General features: G+C 36.7%; 1 protein-coding gene across 2 annotated transcripts in view; it reads left to right on the top strand.

Moving 5' to 3' along the window:
• Positions 1-20133, top strand: part of LOC139123178 (uncharacterized) — a 34538-nt gene extending 14405 nt beyond the window's left edge. The window contains exons 4-8 of one of the 2 annotated variants that reach the window (XM_070689273.1): positions 386-514; positions 9386-9592; positions 11091-11171; positions 13347-13468; positions 17645-20133. In XM_070689273.1, coding sequence (XP_070545374.1) covers positions 386-514; positions 9386-9592; positions 11091-11171; positions 13347-13468; positions 17645-18139 — 1034 coding nt within the window. In that variant the 3' untranslated portion in view covers positions 18140-20133. Of the gene's footprint in view, positions 1-382; positions 515-9385; positions 9593-11090; positions 11172-13346; positions 13469-17644 lie in introns of both variants that reach the window. The other variant, XM_070689272.1, reaches the window with a different exon arrangement.
• The last annotated feature ends 5846 nt before the right edge of the window (positions 20134-25979 follow it).

Below are 25979 nucleotides of genomic sequence, written 5' to 3'. Positions count from 1 at the left end.
AGTCGATGTGGTTGCTTGTGACGTTCATGTAGACACGGTCCGACCTTGATCTGGTTTTGTAGCTAAGCTGGTATTTCAATCTGCACGGCATTGTGTTATAAATTTTTTACACAGTTATCATCAAAGTTCGTATTTACATTTAAGCTGCTTAGTTTATTCAGACTATCCATTCAGAACAACAGAGTGCCCGTGGTTCAACCTTGTCCTTTCAATGTTATGTTATGTTGATTGTAGTTGTCACAATGCAGTGTTATGGGGGCAGGCTATTGTTTAAGGATGGGTCACCCTTGGGTCAGGCCCACCATAGTAACACAATAAATTCTTGTCCACATCAAATATTGTTTGCAATCTTGGACTCTTAATGTTTTCCTTTCTTTGCAAGGAGGTACTGGAATGGAACCAAATCATGTCTATAGTGAGGCTGATTGGCCAGATTTGGCAGCAATTGGTCCCTATGAGAAGAGTAAGACCTTAGCAGAGAAGGCAGCTTGGGATTTTATTGAAAACTTGAAAGGTTTGTACTGCAGTATTCATGATTAAGAAAGTTTGTGCATTGAAATTGAAAGTAAAATTTAACTTCAGCTCAAACTTTTTGTTAGGAACTTTAAATAATTCCTTGTCAAATCAAGGATGAAAATCAGGATGTGCAAAATGTAGTACCAGAGAAACAAACTACCCAATATTTACTAACGGTAATATTTGAAATTCAAATTGACCACCATCCCTGTGGTAACTCTGTGGCGAAAAATTAAAATTTCGATTTTCACAACAATCAGCTGGTGAGAATTTTAGTTACATTATTAGCTTCATATGAGCCCCCACAAGTGTAGAGGAGATAGTCCCCACAAGTGTAGACCAGATAGTCCCCACAAGTGTAGAGGAGATAGTTAATGTAAAAGTTTGAGTCCCCGTCTCTGAGGCACATTCTACCAACAGGCGTGCTGTGGGCTGGGTAGTTTTAATTGTGTAGACTTCAGGCTGTGAGTTTATGCTATGGTCCGACGTTCTCATACGTTAGCTTTCCTAAAAGGTTTGAAACGGACTTATCCGGCCTGCAAAGAAAACGGCCCATTCTACTCGGAAAATAAACACAAATCCTACATTCAGTGACCTCATTCAATGCGGAAGGCTCTCTACTGTCCAAAAAACACACTCATGTCACGAGAAAATGAAAACTTTAAAAGAAATCTGTCACATTTTGACTTATTATCATAATGGACACCATCTGCACATAGAGAGGGATGAATCTCAGTTTGATGGCATTACTCACGGACCAATCAGCGATGCGGATGGCGTTCCATTATGATAATGAGTTGCGTTATTATAATGGTGGACACCAGAAACACCGAGTTAGTCAAAACACGGCAGCAAGCCTGTGATTCTACCTTATATGTAAGTGTTGAGTGCTGTATTTCATACAGTCATGTTGTAGCTGTGTGTTACTGATCTTTGAAAACAGTTTGGGGTATTGCGAGATACTTTACGTGAGACTTATAAGACAAATCAACAGTTGTTTCAAATTTACTCATCATCAACCTATAGACAGGCTGGCAAATTAAGCAATGTTTGATCTGGGCTGCATTATGTGCAAGTAACACACTAGTTTTCCAATTTTAATAAACATGTGTGCCATTTAGGGTGCAACGTTTTGTTTCAGACTTTCTATGGTTTAAGCCCACATATGTCACAAAACATGTTAGGAATACGATGTTCTGGAAGAAGGTTACAAAAAATTTACCAAATTTTTACAGCAGCGCCTGTAAGTAGGTGTAGTATACATGTATGATGGTCTACAACACACATGTTACTGAAAATGGCTATCACCATGGTAAAAAAATATAAGCAGACAATGGGTTACTTTTTGACGAAATCAGCTCCCTGACTTGACAATTAAAGCTCTAGAGATTAAACAGCAGAAAATTCACTTCATGAGTTGAAGTTTGAAAAGCAATCCACATCACAATCATAGTCTGCAGGTACATAATTTGATTTCATGGGCTTGCATGTTGACTGTCTAACATCTTGGTGTGGTATCATTAATTCTCTTCTGGTTTGATTAAAATGGCAAGTCGCTAGATTTTTGAAAACTGCATTTTGGGAATTGATTGTACCAACAGGTCGATATCTGATAATTATGATTGTTCAATGCTGAAATTCAAAACATGCCTATAAAGTATAATGATTGTTTATCTTCTGTTTGACCTTTTATTGGAAATTACAAGGGCCATTCAAATATAAATATCACATGGTTGTCGATAACGTAAATAAGTATTGATAATTTGAAATTTCAAACCCCCGATTTTCAATTTCAATGTGTTTAGAAAACTGTATACATGTATAAATACTTAGTGATAATTAGTTACATTTAATTCATGGATGACTCAACAATATTTTGACGCATGTGGCACTTGAGTACATGGGCTGCCTGTGTATGCTGCTTTTGACACCTTGTATCGTCTGATCTGGCTAACTTCGCTAAGTTTGTAGTGCCCGAAGTAGCTTCTTCCAAAAAAACTATCCAAAATAAACACCTGACTTAATATGCGGTCACATGACTTTTATAACACTTTCTATATGGAGGGAAGTGAGTAGAACAAACAGCATGGTTGTCCGAAAACTGTCACACTTATAATACCTTAAAGAAAGACAAACTGCATCTGATACAAGGAAGGATAATAAAAAATTGTTTTATACAAAATTATTAAAGCTAGAAAGAATTCACAATATTTGCTAGTCTTCTTTCTGTTAACATGGCTATCAGAGTGGCACTGGCTGATCCATAAGGAGAATGACATGCTCTGTTGTGTCTGAAAAGAAATATCCGGCAAAATAAAAAATAATGATAAATACAATAAAATCATGTCAGATTAAAGTACGAGATAATCATTAGAATTGTAGCATACAGTCAATGTATCTGTCCTTCATGGCTTTCGTCCCCATTTCTTATCATGGTACTTCTTTGAAGTTCCCATAATATAACAACACATCCAGTAATTTCTTTGTCTTGGCCATTCAACCTGCAGCATTACTTGATTCTTCTGTTGGTGAAAAATTTGCCTTTTTCAAAATTATATAGCCCCCCTGTTTGCCCAAAGGGCCCCCTATCGTAAAGGACAGATAGGGCCCATAATAGCTTCTGTTTTTGCCACCCTGGATCAAACACTGAATTAAGATCAGTGGATACAAATCTTGGATTTGAAGTATGAAGGGCTTTCCTGGGATTTCAAGCTCTGTACTATATCTCTAACTTCTACACTTAAATTCCTGACTTTCTGGTTGCATTGGTTAAGTGCAACGCCGCCTTAATAGTGTTTACTCAAGCAAATTTCAAGATATTCCAAAACTGACTCAGAGAGTTAAAAATCTTAAAAATTAGAGAGTATGCTAATGAGATGAATAGCAAATTAAAACTGGCAGGTCCATGTAAATCATTGGGTAGTGTTGGACTTTGGACTGCCAAACTTGGCCATCTCTTACAGTTATGCAAAGAGTTAAACCAAAAATCTCATTACTATGTCATTCTACTGGTAATTGCTTAGTTTAGGATTAAAGTAAAAGTGAAAGAAATTGAATTGTATGTTTATCAGAAAATTGTTGAATATTTCATCTGTATGTATTATAGCTGGTATTGTGTAGTTGCATACACTTCCTCAAGATATTAATAAGAATTACAGTCCTTCCCCCCCCCCACCCCACCAGTGGGCGGAGGAACTGTGTATGCTCATGTATATGTCTGTAGATACCTAATGCCTGTAGATACCTGCAGTTGAAACTGTCTTGAGTTGTGTTTTAATCTTGGCACCTTTAAGGTGCCCTTTAACACAGCGTATTTTGTTTAAAATCCCTTTTTTACAAAGACTCATTCAGTTTTCATTGATTTATCAACCCAAGATCAAATATTGGTACACTTTGCCTTTTGGCATGACAAACAGTCATAAGTTTGGTGAGAAAGAATTGTAAATTTATGCAAATCACTGGATTTCCTGGCTTCTCGTTTCTCGCATGTTCAACATTTCAAAAAACATTTAAACTCCACTCAGGTCAAAGTTTGTGAAAAATTTTACATCATCCTCTTTAAATACTGTATTAAAAAATGACAATTTTGTAGGCAATAAGGTTCCTATGTTTTGAATAAGAGTCATTTCAATTTTGCTTTCCTTGATTTTAGTAACTTTTTTAAATGTCAGGCTTTCAGCCCCTGGCATTTTAAAATGAGCATAGATAACGCAAACAAAATTTTTGCTACACATTCTCTGGTTTTATAAGGAGATATTAAATTTCATAAAGAAGTATCAAGTTGAGACTTGATTTCGTTTCTATCATTAATACCAAAATTTGAGTTTTTCTACCCAAATATGTATCCCCTTTATCCATCAAGTAAACTATTGCTACCAAACTAAACTTTAGATTCTCTGCTTTTAGAAAGTACATGCATGTACTATGAGAGGGTTTTCATGTCATCTTTGATAAGAAATATTTCTTCGAAAAAACTTTGTTGGTTATGTGCATCACTACCTTAAAATGTCACAGATGGGATGCACCATTGTCATGAGTAATCAGCTGAGAGTCTGCAGAAATGTAAAGTTGCTTGTGTCTGGTGTCACAACATGATCCCTACATACTTTGCTTTTAACCCTTTCAGGCCCGACTTTCTGGTAACTTACCAGAGCTACCTTTTTATAATAATATAATAATAATAATATAATCTTTATTTCGAGTACTTGCTCAAATGTAAAAAAAAAACAAGACAGTAAACAGCTAACGCCCGCATCACCAAACAATACAAAAAAAATGAAAACACTAAAAGAGCTTTTAAAAATACAGAATTAAAAACAATCTGATACAGTCTTTGCCCAAAAGACACTTTGCCTTACAACATCGACAGATAGAGCTGCTTTAATCAAGGTATTTGTGCTTTTATGCAATCTAACATAGAATTTAGAACGAAGCATGCGTTGTTTGCTACCAAAGGTCATAATATGGTTGCTGACAAAGGTTTCAGAAATACCTAAGCGATGTTTAATACCGAGTAGGATTCTGAAAGCGTTATTATATGACACTCGAACATCGTTAATACATTTCTGTGTAAATACACTCCACAAATGTGCACAGTACATGGTTGAACAGTACGCTTTAAATAAATGAATTTTGACAGAAAACGAACAATTGTAAAACTTACGGATTAGGGAGTTCGCATTAGCATAAAAGCTTTTCATTTATCGTTTAATATCATCCATGTCGTTACCCAAATGGTTTAAAACAATACCAAGATATGAGTGTTTTCTCACAAATGAAAGGGTGGAATTGTTCAAATATACATGTGGAATACATGTTATTTTGCAATGTTTTGGTAAAATAGACAGACACTTGGATTTGTTTGGATTAAAGACAATGTCGTGAGACATAGCATAATGACGACTTGTTTCCAAGAGTTTGTTCAAACCCTTCACAGAGGGACAAATTAAGACAATATCGTCAGCATAAAGGAAATGATTAACGCATTGCCCAGCAAGGTGACAGCCAATTTGTGTTTTACAAAGTGAATCACTCAAATTATCCATATAAACATTAAATAAACGAGGAGATAAAATCCCCCCTTGTCGAACGCCATTATTTGCAGTAAAACTCTCAGAAATAGCGTTACCCCATTTGACACAAAATTCTTGTTTGCGATACCAAAATACTAAAACGCGAACAATATACACAGGGACACGTCTGTCAATCAGCTTGCGAAAGAGGGTCCAATGATTGACCCTATCAAACGCTTTAGTGGCATCTAAAAAGCACATAAAGAATGGACTATTGTTGCGATTATAGAAATCAATGACTTCTTTTAACAGAAAAATACACATGTCAGTCGAATGACCTTATTTAAATCCAAACTGATGATCGCTTGTACCAAGATAATGCTTACATCTATCAAGTAGTAAAATTTCGTATAACTTTGAAATGGCTGTAGCTATGGCAATAGGGCGATAATTTTTAGCACAAGTTATATCACCGGTTTTGTCTTTAACAATTGGTATCAAGGTAGTATCTAGCATAGCAGATGGTAAATGACCATGAACATGTACAGCTGTAAATAAAAGTGACAACAAAGGGTGTACACAGTTGTGTGCATACTTGATATGCTCAGCAGCAAGGCCATCTGGCCCTACTGCTTCCCATTGGCTAATCTAACAATACAGTTGGAAATTTCATCGGGCCTGACAGTCATATTGTCAATAAAGTTAACATTCAAATTCCGGCCCTTACATAGGATTCGTTACTATGATCAGTGACAGATGACAACAGACCAGAAAAATGATCTCGCCACATTCCAGCGATATTTTGATGACCATTACAACCACCCACAGATGATGACAATGGTGAAGACTTCTTACCACTGACACCTTTCCAAAATTGCTTAGTATTTTTGTTTGAGAGATTTTCAGCAAGGGCGTCAGCTCGCATTTGATTTTCACTTTTCTTACAAATCTTCAAAATATATTTAAACTTGGCACGGGTTTTCCTCATTATTTCAAAGATTGGACCATGGCGAGGACTGCCATTATCCCTCCACAAGATAAATGCATCCTGAGCAATTAAGTGGTGCTCCTTTACATAGTGATCCAACCCGGAACATTCTATTGATATAATGTGTTTGCTTCGATGAAATACACTGAGACGCGGCAGATGTCAGGGCATCAACAATATTGTCATAAAGCTTATTTATAGAATTCAGGTGAGAGGAATGTTTACATGTGGAATCACGACAAGAGAGTGCTCCAGCATCGAAGCTGATGGTTCTCAAATAATGTTCTGACAAATCATGATAATTCTGTACGGAAGTTTTATCAATACAAGACCAGTCGATCTTATTGAAAGTTGAGGTATTTTGGGCACAAAACTGAAAGTCATAATTCTGAAGGGAATCAAGATTACATACAACACTTAAAGGGAAGTGATCTGACCCGATATAATCATGTAAAATGTTAACATCACGAATACATGAATGTGCAGCAGGAGTGAAATGCAGTGGTCAAGCCATGATGTAGAGTGATGGACTTCACTATAGTACGTGAAGTTGTGGTGATTGTTTATATCAAGGAAACTGATATCGGAACAGATGTAATTATTGTCTGTACAAAAACTAGTAATTTCTTTACCAAATTCAGAGTTACTTCTAATGTCGGCATTCCAGTCCCCTATGACCATAACACTATTAGTTTGAGCATTATCAATGCAGTGGCGAACTTTCTGCAGATATTCAAGAAACTCGTGGTAATTATCTCTATTATGAAATGGCATATATACATTTATGATGGTCAGAATACCACCGGAATGCTTAATTTCAAGGCCAATAATACGGCTATCATCATAACGTTTAACATTAACATCAACAAGGGATTTTCTCCACATGACGGCCACTCCCCCATATGGACGACCAATCCGAATACCTGCCTCATCATCCATCGACGTCTCACCAACTGCATAAAAATTGTCACTAATATGTGATAACAGGTTAAGCTCTGATTGCGTCAGCCAATGTTCTTGAAGACAGCAGATATCACAATCTTTGCACAGTTCCTTTATAGTCTCAATAGACGATTTCATTCCACGACAGTTGTAAGATGTAATATTTAAAGTCATGAAAGTTGCTGATTCTTCTCGCAGGATAGAATTTCCTCACTATAACACCCGACGGCCAGACGTTTGGTGTCAATATGTTTTGCAATGTTCGGAAGTCGTAATCACCTTAAAGGATGAATATGATTCATATTTGGTTTGTATCGGAACAGTTTTTACACAAAAGCCAAGCTTTTTAAGGTGTGACGTTACATCATTTTCGGTCGTTTGTGGAGAAAGTCGACTAACAAATATTTCGGCAGGCGGCATCGTCTTTACAGCTTGTAGTGATGACGCTTGTGAGTTATTTCCGGTGATGATCGATTTTGATCTCTGAGCGGATCTTTTCACTGTACGAGGACGTCGACTGACGGTGATATAATCGTTGGTACTGGACGATGAGGACAAGCGAGTCGGAACACCAAAAGTTACACCCTGTCCAATACTAACTACTCTACCAGGTGTTACTTTATTGACTGCGGTAGAGCTCACAGTTCTTGCAGCATCACTATACGAGCGTTGGAATACTTCTTTAACAATCGTATCATGATCAGATAGATTGGATTCATTAATTGAAGCATCTGCACAATTAGTAACATCAGTAGTTGTCTGAAGAGTTGTCTTATCGGATGAACATACCACATCGTGTTTCTGTTCATTATGAATCAGCACCTCTGATTTATCACGTGAGTCAATCTTCAAAACCTGTTGCATTAATGAATCTCTCATGGCATTCATTTCAGACCGCAGGGATGCAAATTCGACTTTCATGTTGTCGCGTTCATCATGACATCCATTTCGCTTTAATTGTGATACATCATGTTGCAATACTCTAATTTCCTTTATCAGAACAGAGACATCTATGTGTGACATATCGATAGGCGGCAGTCGTGATAGGTCTTGCGCAGCAAAACACGGAATATTGCATTCTTCAATTTCATGTAAGAGAGTTATCATATCGAGAATGTTGCTGCTTCTTTTATTTGGCCTTGACGGCGAATAAAGCGAGTCTTATCGGCGATGCACGTCTCAAAGAGCAGCCTCTTAGCATTTTCTACCTCTTTATCATCGTAGGTATCAACACACAATTTGACAATCATGTCAGTCGGCAGAATATCAATTTTGTTCCATAAGAAACACAAAAGTTCATTTACCATGACAGTTCTGTCGTTTTGGCCTCCAAACGCAGCTTGTTTCTTACTTTTCGTAGAGTCAGCACTGTGCTTTGAGTTTTCTCTTCTTCGAATAGCGCACTCAGGAAAACGCTTCTCTTCGCAACCTGGGCACAGGTCGAGGTCACCCTGGCACAGCGAAACTCGCTCTTTAGAACCACAATCGACGCAACGCATTTTGGCCGCTATGCACAGTTATGCAATGGCTCTAACACACCTGTTTGACAGTAGTCCGCGAATTCTATGCAGCTCAGTTTACCTTCAGAGTACAAGCAGTCGCTCCAAAAAGAAGAAACGCACATTTAGGACAACATAAGCCGAAGTCTCGACTTTTAGCAGTCTGTTTACCTTCAGCAGGAGTTCATAGAGACAAGAATGGGTAGTTCCAAGCAGAAGTAAGCAAGAGAATACCTAAATTTCCAGAACTTTTCGGAGCAATTCAGTGTCGATCCATATGCGTCAAACAGAGCGCCCTCCTCCCTCCTTGTATAGGGGTTTAGGCCTGAAAGGGTTAACAAGCTCCGCTAGAAAGTTTATATTGGCAGGCGCAGTAGAGGGTTATAGATATATTTCCAGGGTCTCTTTTTGATGTTATTTCTCGACAGAAGAAGAGAAGTTTGAGCTAGCAGTGGTCAACCCAGGCTTTGTGATGGGACCAATGCTGAGTGGATCCACATGTACATCAATGGAAGTACCAAAGAAACTGTTGATGAGAGAAATACCACTTCTTCCAAAGCTTAATTTTGGGTTTGTTGATGTCAGGGACGTTGCTGCAGCACACATCAAAGCTATGACAGTACCAGAAGCAGCAGGTAAAAAATGATTTTCAGATACCTGTGTATACGTTTTCTGTTTTGTAGAATTGCTGTAAATTGCTCTGAGAAGCAATATATATATCTATACAGTGTTTCATCCAGGATGGCATCAACAAGGGACTTTTCCCACTTCACAAGAAAATTTAGGGGGATTTCACCAGTTCATTTGTTTAACTTGTGTCTCTACAGTGTGACTGGCCCATTTCATGGGACTGGCCTGACAAATTACTTAGGGTGCCAACATGTCAACAGAAGGGGAATCCCCCATCCCCCCTGTCTGGATGAAACACTGTCTGTAGTGCAGTCTTCAAATTTGAATTGGCCCCGTATATCTAAACACATTTAGGGGTATCCTTTGTTTTAGTATTAGTGTTCTTCATAGAGAGAGACTTTCAGAAATGTAACAGTCATTGATATTGAATTGAAAGTTTTTTCTGTCCTCTCCTGCACGCATTGTGAATCATGGACAGGTTAGATCAAAGACAAAAAGGAAAATAATGCTTAGGCCAGGAAGAAAAAATAAATTGTTCATCGGAATCGCCGCTTCTACTTTGGCATATTTGGAAATTTTTTTTTTTTTTTTGATCGCGGCAAATTCTTACTTCCGCATTACAAATATGTTTAGTACTGCCGCTGGTGGCGCCCTACACTTTGTCGGGTTTTCGCGGGCACGGGATTTTTAATGAGACTTCCTACGTGTTTGTACGGACTTAGTTGACCGCCAACACTTTGTTGTGACGTCTGAATTTGGCCAATCACGACGCAAAGTGGGTCAGTTTGGTTAGGTTAGTACATGTCACATCATGAGTATTAATTTGATCGCCTACATTTGACGTGATGGCCAACAGTTAGTTCTAAAGACGCTATTCAGTGTTTGTCCTGATATTACGTTCGGCGATTTGTTCAACAAGATCGTGAAAGCAGATGGACGGTGCATCCGATTGAATGAAAATTGCATCGAAAGTATAAAAAATTACGGCAATGACAAAACACATGGTTGTGTCGATGTTAAAGTACGATCTGAATGATGACTATATAACTTCACTCTGATCACAGGACAGTGTTGTTAGACCATTGTGTAAACTGTGTAGAGACAGTGCAGACAATGGTAAAGAGGTCAAAACATGGGGCCAAAGTAAAATGAAAAAACTCAGACGCTAGGTCCCACCAGGACAATATTAAAGGACAATACTGAATTGTTGGATTTCAGTGATTTGCTGTACATTTCAGTTTTATTCTGAGAGAATGTTGAAATATTCAGAATATGTTGTGCAAACACTAACTAAATAATAAAAAAAAAATTTCGCTCGCCGCTCCTGGAACTTGGTCCAAAAATCCGATGAACAAGATTTTTTTTTCTCTGGCCTTATAAGAGGGTCCTTGTCCTGTTTGTTAAATAGTGATTCTATTTAAAGCAACATGATTCATAATTTGTAATATTTGTGCCTACCACTTTTGGTGTTGATAAACTTTACTTGCTGTTAATATCCATTAGGCAACAGACATGTTTTGGTCGGTGGAAACCTGTGGTTCAGAGAGGTAGCATTGATTTTAGAGCGAGAGTTCAAATCACAAGGTAACGTATGCATCCAATTATCATGACTTTCGTACTTTTGACGTCTTAAGGTAGAACACACCTCGGGGACGCAAATTTGGACTCTCAAACTTTTACAATTTGGGGTTCAATTAAAGCTATTGGTGTAAGAAAACTTTTCACCGGCTCAGTTTTCCGAAATTCAAAAATTGTATTTTTCTCAAAAGAGTTAACACAGGGATGGCGGCCATTTTGAATTTTAAAGATCGGTAAATCTTGAGTTATTTGTTTCCCTAGTACCAAAATTTGCATGGTGACCCTAGATTTTTATTCTTCAGATTTTGAAAGAGAATTGTTGAAAGATTCCTCAAGGAAAGTTTGAGCAAAAGTTTAAGTCTTTCACTTTTGAGGTGCTAACTACCTTAATTTTATTTTTTCATTGCATAGAATGCCCTTGAAATGGTCTTACACACTGTTTGGATCACTCCCACTAACATGCGAATATGCTCACATTTTCTGATCATTTACTATGCATGTTTGTAGGATAATTGACAAATAAAAAGCGTGAAATTCACATTTTGACCAGTGGACTTTTTTCACCTTTCTGAAGATTGCCCGATCTTTCTGCATATCAATAGTATTTAACCTCCCCTGATCATATCAATAAGACAGGACCTCCGTTTGTGTAACATCGTGGACATGTTTTTTCACCTTTCTGAAGATTGCCCAATCTTTATGTAGATCAGTAGTATTTAACCCCCCTAATCATGTCAATAGACAGCAATTCTGTTGGTGTAACATCTTTAGTTTCTTTGAGGAGAACCATTTTAGTGTTGTTTCTTGTCCACTATCCCTACTTTGAATATGGATATGATTAGTTTTTGTTACCGCAACAACCGCTTTCATCCAAATCTCACAGAAAAACCATTGTTGGTCTACATTCTGTTTACGTGTAATTTCACCTGTCAAAAGGTCTGCATAAGTATAATGTGTAATCTTCTATGTTGTTACACTGTATATACATCGTGTTGTAATTTATGAGTCATGGGGATTACACAGTTTAACCACTTGAAGACTTTTTAAATTGGCAATCATCCATTGTTCTCATCTGTACTTTAATTCTACCTGTGTTTGGATGAAAAGACATGCCAATTACAGTACTCTTCTCACAAGCAGTACTTAATACCAGTATAAAATTTTGTGAGGTCATCCCCTAAGATTATATCGTTGCTGGTAATGTATCCGATTATCCGGTATTGTGGCCCGTTTGTTTTCAAAGTCTACAAATTCCCTGGCATTGCCAAAACTATAAATTGATAGTAATAATGCAGCCCTCCCAGCCCGTAATGAACTCAAGCAAACTTTGCACTTCACAATGCACTTGGCTTTGCCTCATACATTAAATCCCGCAAAGTTTCCTTTCATCCATTATTGGCAAGGAGGGGTAAATTATTGTTTAATGATTGTGAATCTACACAAATAGAAGCTGTCTCAATTAAATTCCCATTGGCGATATCTTTTTGCATGTACTTACCAAAATAGTACTTTCCTATTGTGAGATTGGTGTTTTGGATTGCTATTGTTATGCCATATTTTCTTTTAAAATGTGAGTATTTCAATCCCTGGTGATGGATATGGTCAATTAAATGTATGTGCGTACATGTATATGTATATGATAGCCATATTTGAGTTGCAACTTGAATGTGTAAACAACTTTCTGTGGTCACAGTTAGGTAAAGCGTTTTTACATAAGTTGCTTTTGATTTCAAAACCTTTCATTACTAAAAAAAATGCAAAAAGATAAAGTTAATGGAGCTGAAAGGGTTAAAGAGAGAGTAGCTATAACCTCTGAATTTTTTTCTTTGTTTTGTTGTGTATGTTAATTGCATGTGTGTTTGATACTCTACAAAGCATGTGGAAAGTATCCTTCAAATGCATTGTTATTGTTTGTAGTTGACATTTCAAAACAAAAACTCTGAAAAAAATCATCAGAATTGCAGATACTGGCCCTTGAAACATTCAAATATTAATGAGGATAACAAAGTATTTTGCCACATCATTACCCAGCGTACAGTTTTATTCATTCATTGGCTTTGGGCCATGCATTGAGAGGTAGGCTTCGGGTATTTGATATGATTTTCACATTGCATTCATGAGATCACCATGTATTCAGCAAGTAAGTAAAGGCATGTCTTCTATATCTTTTAATTCACACAGGTTACAGTATTCCAACACTTGTTGCACCAAAGATTGGTGTTCAGTTCTTTTCATTATTTGATTCCAGTATCAAACTCATCTTACCTTTCATTGGTAAAATAACTCTGTATAACAACACAAGGGTAAGTTTTATTTTGTTTATTCTTTAATTCAAAAACATTTTTCTCCTTGGCAATTTCCAGGTCATAGAGAGCATTGTTGTACTGTAGAGTTGTCATCTTTTTGGACCTTCTGATAGCTATACTGATTTATTGTATAGAAAATGTAGCATATAGAGTGTGAAAATCAATTTTATTAACCCCTTTAGCGCCAAAGTCAATTTTTGTCACGTTTAGAAAATGTACTCCAGTCAATTTTTGTCAAAATTTTGATAACAAACTGTAGCCAATGAAATGTGATGTCCATTTGGTCCAAAATTATCAAAAAATTACAGAAAAATTAATAAAAATTGGTAAAAATGTTGCACTAAAATTTTGGTGGGAACAATTACAACACTCAAAGGGTTAATTCCACTTCCCAGTAAATTGAGGCTCCCCAGTCATATTACTGGGCTAAAATCAGTATAGCTATATAATCATATCAGGGACCACAGAAATGTTACTGGGTTCCCATATTATTTACCAACGTATTTGGGGAATAACCTTATTATTGTCAAGGCTCGAAATTAACTTTTTTCTCTGGTAGTCCACTTGGGCTACTATTTTCTGAAGTTGGTAGCCCAATGGCAATGGGTGATAGCCCATGCATATTTTAGTTCAGAGATATCTTATTTTGTTAACCAGACAAGAAAAAGCTATTTTCAAGATTCTGCCCTAGAAGTGAATTTTCTAGTCAGTTGATATGAATATTGCACACCTTTAATACCAAAAGAAACAAGTATAATGGGCGATAGTGATACTCAAAAGTTTGGCGACCTGTTGACAGCCTGTTTCACAGGCCAACTGGAATAGTCTAAAATATACTATTTTCATAATTATTAAAAATAATAGATCATAATTATGAAATATTGATATCACATAACCAAGTTAGTATTTCATCAGAATTGAGCTTCCTTTCTGCAGAGCCGCACTCGATAAAATCGCTGTATGTGCATGAGTTATGTATGACATGGGCCGGGACTAGGAGGCATAATCTATGTAATTGTGATTGATATAGTATGATCAAAATGCAACGAAAAAATAATTGCGATCATACCCATTCATAATCTGATAACACTAGGTCAAAATTTGTAATACAATAGTTGTAAACATAGAAAAAAAACAGCACAGAACAGACAGTAAATCACCTGTACACACAACAAAGTCAAATTTATAAAAGAAAGATATATGGACCTCTGAAAATGCGTTTTCATTGGCCATCATTTCCTGTGCCTGTCATTCAAGTACGTCAGTTCAGATATTGAAACTTTGTTGCAAAGTTCCACCACATGGTCGTCTTCGTTATACAAAGTCATAGTCTGACATTTCTGTGTCCAGCAGGGTTTGTGCATTTAGCTCGTCCCAAAGTGACGCACCGGACATGGCACACCAAGTACTGACTGAATTTCAGGGCCCAGGCTTTGGTAGTCCATGTGGGCTACCATTTCATGGATTTTGGTAGCCCCAGAGAAAAGTTGGTAGTCTGTGGATGTTGGACTACCGCTAATTTCGAGCCCTGTCATCAGTGTTTGAAACTCATGCAAAATCGCTACTGGCCAAGCGGCCAGTAACTTATAAAATTCACTGGCCCGAAAGGAAATCAACTGGTCCTGGGCATAATACGGAATTTTTACTTGAAGGGAAATACAGGGGCCCTGCTGTAGGTGGCTCAATATTCAAATACCTGTACATCTTTCTCGCTACTGATATTCACCCGCGAGGCGAGGTTCATCAAAACAATGCTGCCATTTTGACTAAACGAAATCTCGAACCTACCCCAACGTGACCCCAACGCGTAACAAATGGAAGATGTTGAGTAGCGCCATCAATCTCGCAAGTCGCGAGAATGCGTAGCTGTAAAGGCTTTCGCTAAGTAATTTCACCGTTCGATCTTTTGAGATTTTACCTGCCAATTTTTTCCTAAATTTTGCGGTTTGATTACTTGAGAATTTAACAGAATAGGGTAAGAGTATTAAAATTGCTGACCCCTTCTTTATTTAGAGCAGGACACTCGGGTCTGCTTCTTTCACAACTTACTGGCCCGGCATGAAAACAGCTGGTCTGGGGCTAGCGGGTTAGCGTGAATTTCGAACGCTGCCTGTCATTATACACCGTTATTAATCTAATTAGTCCCGTGGACAAAGTGTGGGGGAACTTATAGATAGGGCACCATCAGTTGGTCAGCCGGTCTGTCCACACAGGTATCTCAGACATGCGTGGCCCAATTTCTTTCAAACTTAGCACAAGGATAATACTCTGTAGCATACATCTGTAGGTTGATTTGTTTTTTTGATGCAGACCAATATGACTGCCAGTTAGCCGTTTTTTCGTGATTTCTTTAATGTCCAGAGCCATAGACATGCCTTGACAAATTTCTTTTAAACTTGGCTCAAGGACAACACTGTATCAGTCTATGACGTTTATTAGCATGTCAAATGTGTTCATGATTTGATCCAATATGGCCATCCTGCAGCCAATTTCTTGCAATTTTGTCATGTCCAAAGCCATTACTAAAAGATGCCTGAACTGATTTCTTTAAAACTTGGTAGAAGGGCAAATTTCTGCATGATACGATCCGATATGGCCGCCAGGCAACCACTTTGTTCTGATTTTTTCATGGTCACTCTGATTACATTTCCTATAAACTGACATGTATTATTTTTCATCATGACAGAACACAGTTGTTGTTGATCATGTGTTTGAATACATCATATACTGTACATATATGCAGTTTAGTGAAATGCATGTTAGTATTTATAAGGTGTTGCTTTATCAAATAAAAATGAATGACTATTTGTCAGCATTTCTACTTTGTACCTTGGCATATGCAGATAAACAAAGTGGATGTTTGTTTATTATTGTCGTCGTTTTTTGTTGTTGTTTTTATTTTATTGAATAAAAAGTGAACTACAACTATGAGAATGTCAGGGCATGAAATTTGAAGTACAATTTCTCTGAATCCAATTCTGAAATTTTCTGAACTTTCAACATGACTGTAAAGAGACACAAAATGTATTATTTAAACAGATAAACCTGTCAGTGAAACGTACATTTGTTAATTTTTTCTTATTTCCATTACTGGCTACTTGAATGTGATAGCGTCCTCTAAAGTCATTTCTGTACTTTCCATGTTCTGATCCGATTTGTTGGAATGAACACAAGGCACAATAAGGATATGTCACCACTTATATTCAAAGAGACAAAGAAAACCTTTTGTTTATTTGGTACTTTGAGAAACTGCGTTTACAATCACAATTGTGCACTTTTAGTGTTGCACATTGACAATGACTATATGCCATTGACAATGACTTATTAAACTGAAAAGTAACTGGCTCAGTATGTATGCTACTTAAAGGAACAAAGTCGGCCATTTTTCAGGAATTTTGTTCAATGCTAGATACAGTTTATAGTGTTTGACATGTTGAAAGATACTGAATGAATGGGTGACCATGCGTGTATTCGACTCCAGTCTTAGACAAATTAAATGAAACCATCGCAAAAATAAATTAATGGTCATGACCATTAATTCATTTTCGTGATGGTTTTGTGTATCATGTCTAAAATTGGGTCGAATATATGCATGGTCGCCCATTCATTCATTATCTTTCAACATGTCAAACAACATAAATAGTATCTTGTATCAAACAAGATTCATGACAAATGGCTGACTTTGTCCCTTTAAGTGTACAGAATGAAAATTCAGCCCACACAAAACAGTGCACCTGCTTAGAAATTATACTTAACAGTCATAATTTCACATAAATTCACAGGTTTTGGATTGACGGCATTATTTACTGTGTGATACATGATCATTAGATGTAATTTTTTGAAAAAAAATTTATGAAATCTCGTCTTGCTTTCCCTGTGTTAACATAAAGCTGTCGTGAGGTCAAAGGTCAAATAGAGTCCATTAACATCAAAAGTTATTACACTCCTTGCCCTCTGATACCAACACTTACTGTAAGACAAATCTCCATAGGTTACAGACGCAGGTGTATGATAATAAGTGCTTATGAGTTGCAAAGCTGGTAGCAATACTTGTCTTCTTCATCCCAAAAAAACAATCAAGAATATCTTCGACAGACGATTACACACTTCTTATTTGCAATTTAGACAACAGTTTAACCTCCATTTTCCAATTTGTTTAATTCATTGATTTAGATGACAAAAGTTCTTGGAATCCAGCCATATAGTCTTGAAGACACTCTTGTTGATATGGCCTACAGCATCATTGAAAGAGGGTTTGTACCCAAGAAGGCAAAATACAGGGGTCCCAAAAAGGTAGACAAGGAGGCAGCTGTGGAGGAAAGTAACAAAGGGATGGAAGCTGCAGCTGTTAGTCCACCAGCGCCCTCTGTAGACAGTGCAGCAACAACATCAGCAAATGCTGCCAATGATACACCTGGTAAAAGTGTCACCTCTGAGCCTGTTGAAGCTGCTGAAGCCAAGAAAGAAGCTCCCGTTCAGGAAAATAAAACAAAAGAAGACAAAAACCAAGATGGACCTGTGCCTGCTGCCGATGATGTGCCTGGAACCGGGAAAAGTGATCCAGCGGAAGCAGCTGAAACCGAGCAAGAAACTCCTGCTCAGGATAACACCAAAGAAGATAAAAATCAAGACGAATCAGCGCCTGCTCAAGAAGAACACAAAGATTAAGAAGTCTGCTTTATATCACAAAGTTCATCTGCTACCTGGATGAAATACAGTGTCACTGTATGCGTTTAAAGTTAAAACTTGTGCAATTATATAATAATGCCAGCTATATTCACTGTGTGCTACATATTAGCCGGAGTGTTCAGATGATAATCACCACAATAAGCCAGTATCAAGGTAACTGATATGGGACTGACTCTGGCATTAAAGTATCACTTTCATCAACCAGTTCACAAATGTCAGTGCTTTAGTACTTTTATATTGTACTATATTGCAAACTTTGAAATTCAAATGCATTAAAGGTGAAATGTGTTGAGTTTGTACAAGCCAGACATAATTTTTTTAAGGTCCGTTGTGCTTGCCATCAGCAGGAGAATTATTTTAATTCAACGATGGTTTACTGCAGGAAAATTACAAAATTCATACCTCCTTGTGATATTGATGATATTTCCAATAAAGACATATATTTTCTTGCAGTGGTCACCTCTCTGTACACTTGACACTTTAATTAGTGCAACCTCTTGACCACACTGCTCTTTGTCCATTGACATTTCCTAGTTGTCTAACATTTTGACTTCGTCAGGGGATTAAATCAGAAGTCAACATCTTGTGATATACTAACACTGGAAAGCAAGAGTAATTGTACCTGGTTTAGACTTACGCCAGGTCTGTGGGCATACAAAAATCAAAACGGAATAAATTGAGGGAATAAGCTTTAGCAGACTGTTGCATTAGTGGTAGGCTGTTGCGTAGATCCTGTACGTTACGCAGTGGCCCCCAGCCGGTAACTGCTGCCGAGAAAAGCCAAGCGATAGGGGGCCAGTTTATATCTAGTTAGGATGAGTCAATTTCTTGACACAGGTTGTGAATATTTCAGCCCTTTCTTTCATTCTTTATGTCATGAGTCATCATCGTAAACCACATGCCCCTTTACGGCAACAGCTTAAGTTTGTTTGCGGAGCAGAAATCATGCTCTGGTGCACGAGAATGGTCATGAGTATATTATAAGATGTTGACTGACTAATTCAATCCCATGAAAGGTCAAGGCAGAGGAGACCACAGATAGAAATACATTTTTATTGGAAATATCACAGATATTAAAGGAGATATGGATTTCTACTTTTTTATATTGTTAAACATTATCAGAAATTTTTATTTTAATGATAACTAAAAAAGGATGCAAGTGAAAATTTTGTGTCAGATATATGGGGTACTTTATATTTCAAGATTATCTCGTTATTTTGAAATTTGGAATGGAAGTTCAAATTTGTAAATAATATTTTGTAAACAATATTAAGAAACTGCCGTATCAGACTGTGTATATGTATGGAGACATAATTATAATTTGCCTTTAGGATTTGAGCATAATTCTGCTTACAGTGTCAATGATCTGTGGTGTAAGATAAAATTGAAGTTCTGTAAGTTTTAAGGTAGAACATGCCTCTGTGACATGTATTAAAGTTCTCAATTTTACAATTGTTTTCTGGTCCACCCCTTGCTTGGGTACATTTCAAGCTCTTGTAGTGTTAAAGTGAAGTCTCCACCGGATTTGGTTTGTGAAAATTAATGTCATTTTTTCCCCATAGAGTTAACACAGGGATGGTAGCCATTTCAAATTTTTAAATATTACAGATGTTCAGATGTTCAATGATTTGTTCCTTTGGCTCCAAAAATTGTGCAGTGACTCCAGACTTTTATTCCTTATTTTTGCAAGAATGGGTTAAAGTTTCATTATGGAAAGTTTTAGCAGAAGTTTACATCTTTCAATTTACTTTAACTTTAGACATATTATTCTCATGTATGTTCTGCTTGTAAAATTAGACCTTGTTCTACTCCCAAACTCATGTCAAAATGCCAAGTTTTCATCGTAATGTAGAACAAAACAGTGAGATGCCATCAAAAAGTACAGTTATTGTCCTTGTAATGGACAGCTATTGCCTAGGGCTCTTAGTAATAGAGACCATACTTTAAATAAATATCACAAATTTAACGGAAAATACTTCACTTAGTCATATATACACTTCTTATTGTGGAAGTTTGATGCGCATGACATACCGATCAATTACTCTTTTACATATTGAATTAATGAACTTCAGCCATTTGACCTTGAGTCACAAAATGAGCAGTTGCAATGAACAGTCTTCTTACATGTTCTTAACATATTGTTATGTATCATGCTGAACGTTAGATTGGTATGATAAATGATAATTAGCTAATATGCATATTTAAATTCTGTTCCGTAATAAGACCAAATATCAAGGCTGAATGCATTGAATTTCAAGTAGAATATACTGTGAATCACCTGTATTTATCTCAGACATGAGTAAAATACAAAGCATCGAGGTTGTATAAAGGATAAACTAACCTGTATGAAGACACCAAAGTTTTGGTCATTGCTGTTAAGATCAAGTTTTGCCACACAGTATCTACTGAAAGGGACAAAGTCGCTCTTGTTTTTAGTTATGTTGTCATGAATTTTGCTTTGATATTAAAAGTAATTCAGTGAAACATTTTGTGGTCTGTACCAAAAACTCAAAATCCATGCCCAATTCTCACCATGCATGGCTGCAATGATACACTGTTACATAAAGTTTAGACCACATGCAAGCTTTTGTGATGAAATACTAATAGCACTGTTCACGGTTACAGGTTTGTTACTAAATATAGCTGTACGAGCGCGACATTGGACACGCAGCTTGAAATGCGGACAAATTTTATCAATGTTGCATGAGTGGCTGTTTTTGCAGCTTGTACTCTGAGTCGTGAATATGCCTTTTAGTATTCATTGTTACACTAGCAGTCGCCTACTAAGATGTGTTTTCGTCGTTCTTGCATGCGTAATTTTCAAAAGCGTAATCTAAAAATGCGGACAAATATTTATTTTTGCATATTAATGAGAGAACAGTGACGTAAACTGTGAACGGCCCTATTGATGGTGCCTTTCATATAAATTAAGATGGCAGCATTCCCCCGTGACAATGTTTATTGCCATAGAGAAGCAAGTCGGGATAGGAAAAAAATCCATTTTGTTATAAGGTCACAAACAAAATAATCAGTTTACATTCACCAAAAGGGTCATTTTTGACGCTTTTAATTTGCAGTTATGGATCATAAAACATTTAATATGCTCTAGGAGCTTCAAAATGAACCCAAACAAGTGACAGAACAAAACCTTGTTGTAAAAGTTTGAGAGTCTAAATATTCAAAAATTCAAAATGAGGCATATATATCTTGATTCATTCAACCAAAGTCAATCAAACTTTCTTCATAAATAAAAAACAGAAAAATAAATCCGTAGAGAAAGTAATTTAACAATGGCTTATCAGTTAATTTTGACCAATGCCTGACATATGAGCATGAGCAATAACTGGTACATACTGTACATAGAGCAGACTGGTCAAAACTGAGTGGTATACCCATCAGGGGGATATATTTGAAAACAGGCAAAATCAAACTAAACAGAAACACAAACCCCCGAATGGACCTACAACAACAGACCCATGTGTAGACTGTGTTGGCTAAAAAAAGCACATTAAAGAGCTATAGTGGCCCAAAGCAAGGTGGAAGGCATACTGTTAGGGTGCAGTCATCGCTTTTTCGGAGCAAATTGCTTGAAACATGCAAAAGTTTTGACTGGTGCTATCCTCTGGCTCACATGTAAACTGACAACAATGCCCAAGCCCCACGTTTTTGTGAGAGTATGTGTGAGAGAGAGAATGTACCGTTAAAGTCATTTTATAAGACGCATCTGCATTATAAGTCGCACCCTCCTTTGATTTACTTGAGTAGGATGAAATCCTTAAATTTTCGAAAATGGAAAACGTATGCATTATAAGTCGCACCCCTATTCCAGCACAGCTGTCACACTACCAGCCACCATTGAGGTCAGCTCTGTTCATCAAAGTTGAAACTTTGTTGTTCCTTGGGGTTCTATAAAATTGTTTCACTTCACATATTTCTTAACCATGGGCAACTACATCCTCAAAAGAGAACTACCATAAGCAAACTCTTCTTTTAATTATCTTTTAAAGTTATTTATTCAATAAAGGCAAACTTCTATAGCGCCCCCCCCCCCCCACCACTCCTTGAAAGAAAATAATCTGAGAATTTCCATGTCATTAGTGGCACGCCTCCTTTAAAAATGCAAAAAGTACATATTATAAGTCGCACCCCATCTCTTGAGAAATAATTCGGGTTCAAAATTTGCAAACATCATCATAAAAGACGCGTCTTATAAAATGACTTAACAGTACTGTATGTATGTATGTATGTATGCATGCATGCATGCATGCATGCATGCATGTATGTATATGTGTGTATGTATTTGTGAATGTACATCTGTCTGTCTATGTATCTGTCTGTCTCTCTGTATGTCTGTCTGCCTGCACGTATGTATATGTATGTGTGTATGTATGTATGTATGTATGCATGCATGCATGCATGCATGTATGTATATGTGTGTATGTATTTGTGAATGTACATCTGTCTGTCTGTATGTATCTGTCTGTCTCTCTGTATGTCTGTCTGCCTGCACGTATGTATATGTATGTGTGTATGTATGTATGTATGTATGCATGCATGCATGCATGTATGTATGTGTGTGTGTATTTGTGAATGTACATCTGTCTGTCTGTATGTATGTGTCTGTCTCTCTGTATGTCTGTCTGCCTGCCTGTCTGCATGTATGTATATGTATGTATGTATGTATGTATGTATGTATGTATGTATGTATGTATGCATGCATGCATGTATGTATGTGTGTGTGTATTTGTGAATGTACATCTGTCTGTCTGTATGTAGGTGTCTGTCTCGCTGTATGTCTGTCTGCCTGCCTGTCTGCATGTATGTATATGTATGTATGTATATGTATGTGTGTATGTATGTATGTATGTACAAATGTATGAATGCATAAATGTAAATATGTTACACTGTCGTTCCATCAGTTGCAAAAGAATAGAAGGACAGCTGAATGCATCATATTGGTATTTACATACATTTTTATTGTTGATTTGAATCGTTAGACGAAATTGTAAGCTCCAAAGTTATGCAAAATGGTCAAAGATCAAAAAGACTTTGAAACTGATTTATCAGTTCCAATTAAATAACGAGTTATTTCAAAGAAATATCATCAACTTTGTATTTGTAATGATCTTTGAATTTTCTCCTTTTTGAAATTCTTCTCAAAAATGGTGCATGAAATGGATTTGAAATTTCAAATCTCTTATAACAAAATGAGCATTGTTGTAATTTTGAGAATATTTTAGCGCTTTTTGTGTAAAAGACGTGCTCCAAAAACCTTCAGCCATGCTGAGTTGAATTGGTGAGAATGTTCCTTGATGTGGTCAAAAAGATTATAGCAAAATTGAATTTTATATCACAATTTCCCGATTTTGGTGATATGTTTACCTCCATGGTTAGGAATATGTAACATATGGATGCAGAATCGTCTGACACAGAAAACTTTTTGTTCGGTGACTTGTCAGTTTCTTTGGTCAGAAGGGGAGGGGAAGGGTGGATTCATGGAGAAGTCATCCTGTATTTTGACTTTGGTGAAGGGGTGAACATGTTTTTTAAATGCTAGAGGATGTCAGTGTGTTTTTGAATTACAACAAGGAGTCATATTTGCCTAAAATACATCATTGCAACCATGAATTCCATCATTGTGTTGCATTTTTGGTGAGCGCTTTGGACACATAACTTTAATATATTAGACATAATATATTTTTAGGTGCATCCTTCAGGTGCATAACTTTAATATATCAGACATATATTTTCGGCCCACCAATTGGGCACGTAGCTTTAGTATATCAGACATATATATGAGATACATCTGGATGTTTTCATATTGGAAATTTGTTTTGCAAAGCATACCAGCGACAAATTGCATCATTCGGTCACAGATTTTGACATTTGTTTTGCAAAGCATCATACCAGTCACGAATTTAATCATTCAGTTGCATTTTTCAGCACATCATTTGGGTGCGAAACTTAAATACAAGAGACATAATATTGTTAGTTGTGCCCTTCAGGTGCATAACTTTAATATTTTGACATATATTTTTCGGCACACCCTTTTGGCGCATAACTTGTACATATCAGAGATATCTGGATGTTTGCAAATTGAAGTCTCTGTTGCAAAGTATGCTAATCATAACGAAATGTGCAATACATTACATATGAAAAGCATGACAAATTCCTGTTTCTTTTCTGTTTTCTCTATGAGAATTCAGCATAAGAAAGCAACATGCACTAAATACTTCACAAACATGATTTGAACTAATTTGGAGAATTGGATCTTTATATTTACCAAATTTCTCAAACGTGTTGGGTGCCCCCTATCTGAATATTCTAATATTGCAAATTACTCATATAAACAAGTGCATTGCTTAAAGAGAAAAGCAGATGAGCGTATATTTGCAGATTAAATCGACATTACTTCACTATTCAATTATCCCAAATTAGTTCAAATCTTCAAGTTGTTAACAATACATTTGATACAGTAATATATTTTAGAAAGACAAATATTAAAAGATATTTTTGTTCCCATTGATGCAACTATTTTCCTTTGTGTCACCGTTTTTCTGTAAAAAGGTGATTTTTTTTTCACGACTAAACTGATAGTTAACAAAAGACAGTTTTTGTTGTTATTAGCTGTGCTTTTATGGTTTCAACATTAAAAGAAAAGATCATCTTAGATACTGGGCACATCAGATATGGCTACAAATTATAAAAATATTTCGCTTTTTAGAAGATGTAATTGGATGGCTGGCAAGTCTAAACACCCATCAAAGTCTTGATTTACTGCTGTTCTCTCTGTGATATTAGCCTAATGATTGACATCCATTTATCTACAACAGTTCTGGACATCTAGTTGTGCATAGAAAGAGTTAAATATTCACAGCTCATTTAAAATACTGTATTCAAACTTTACAATTGAAACTTTGAAATTTCTATCACACAACTAACTATATATATATATATATATATATATATATATATATATATATATATATATATTAAATTTATATTTCACCTTTTGTTTTAGCCTTACAGTGGAGTTGGTCACCCTGTTTTTGAAGTTTGAATAGGGAGATCACCCTGTTTTCGAAATCTAGAATGGCGAGTCAGCCACTTTTTGACGTCAGCAGAAAGATAATAATATCCACCACTACCTCCCCAGCAAAAGAAACTGACCAGTCTCTTACATGCAATTTCCTTGATGCTTTTACCTCCAGCATGGATCGGAAACAATGTACCACCAATGTTTCTCATAGCCTTGGTGAAAAAAATCGAAACCTCTGAAATGAAACTGCGTTATTTGGACTGTTAACGCAAATTGATTAAAAGATTTGCCACTTCTAGTGTTACTTGCTACAAAAGACATCTAAGAGCTTACTGCTTTCCTTTAACTGTCATTCAAACTCTTAACAGATGAGACGATATGTTTTCCCGGGGTTGCTCATGGACGTCACCATCGGAGCTGAAGTACATGTATAAGCGATCGTGTGATAGGCTTTTCATAGCTCACATACAACCGCGTGGCGGCGCTTTAGAACAGACAATCTAACGACTCGGTCAGGGTCTGATTTCGGGGAGCATCCAGCTGCCCGGACAAGAGACGTTGGTAAGCGAAGGTGTGTTTTTAACGTGATCTTCGAAATATTTCGGGCAGTGTATGTAAATTAAAGAATTATTTTTCATTCGGCTTTGTTTTGGGACATTTTTTCTGTCAGTACCAAAGACTCAGTTCTTCACATGTCCGGTAGCTTACTTCGAAATTCCCGGGCCGTTAACAGAGTCAGTTATCTTCATTGTACTCCTGCATTGTTGGCGCCTCCTAGCC

This window comes from Ptychodera flava, chromosome 22, assembly GCF_041260155.1.
Source record: "Ptychodera flava strain L36383 chromosome 22, AS_Pfla_20210202, whole genome shotgun sequence".
Lineage (NCBI taxonomy): Eukaryota > Metazoa > Hemichordata > Enteropneusta > Ptychoderidae > Ptychodera > Ptychodera flava.
The sequence above is the reverse complement of the archived record's forward strand: the minus strand, read 5'-3'. Positions and strand labels throughout refer to the sequence as shown.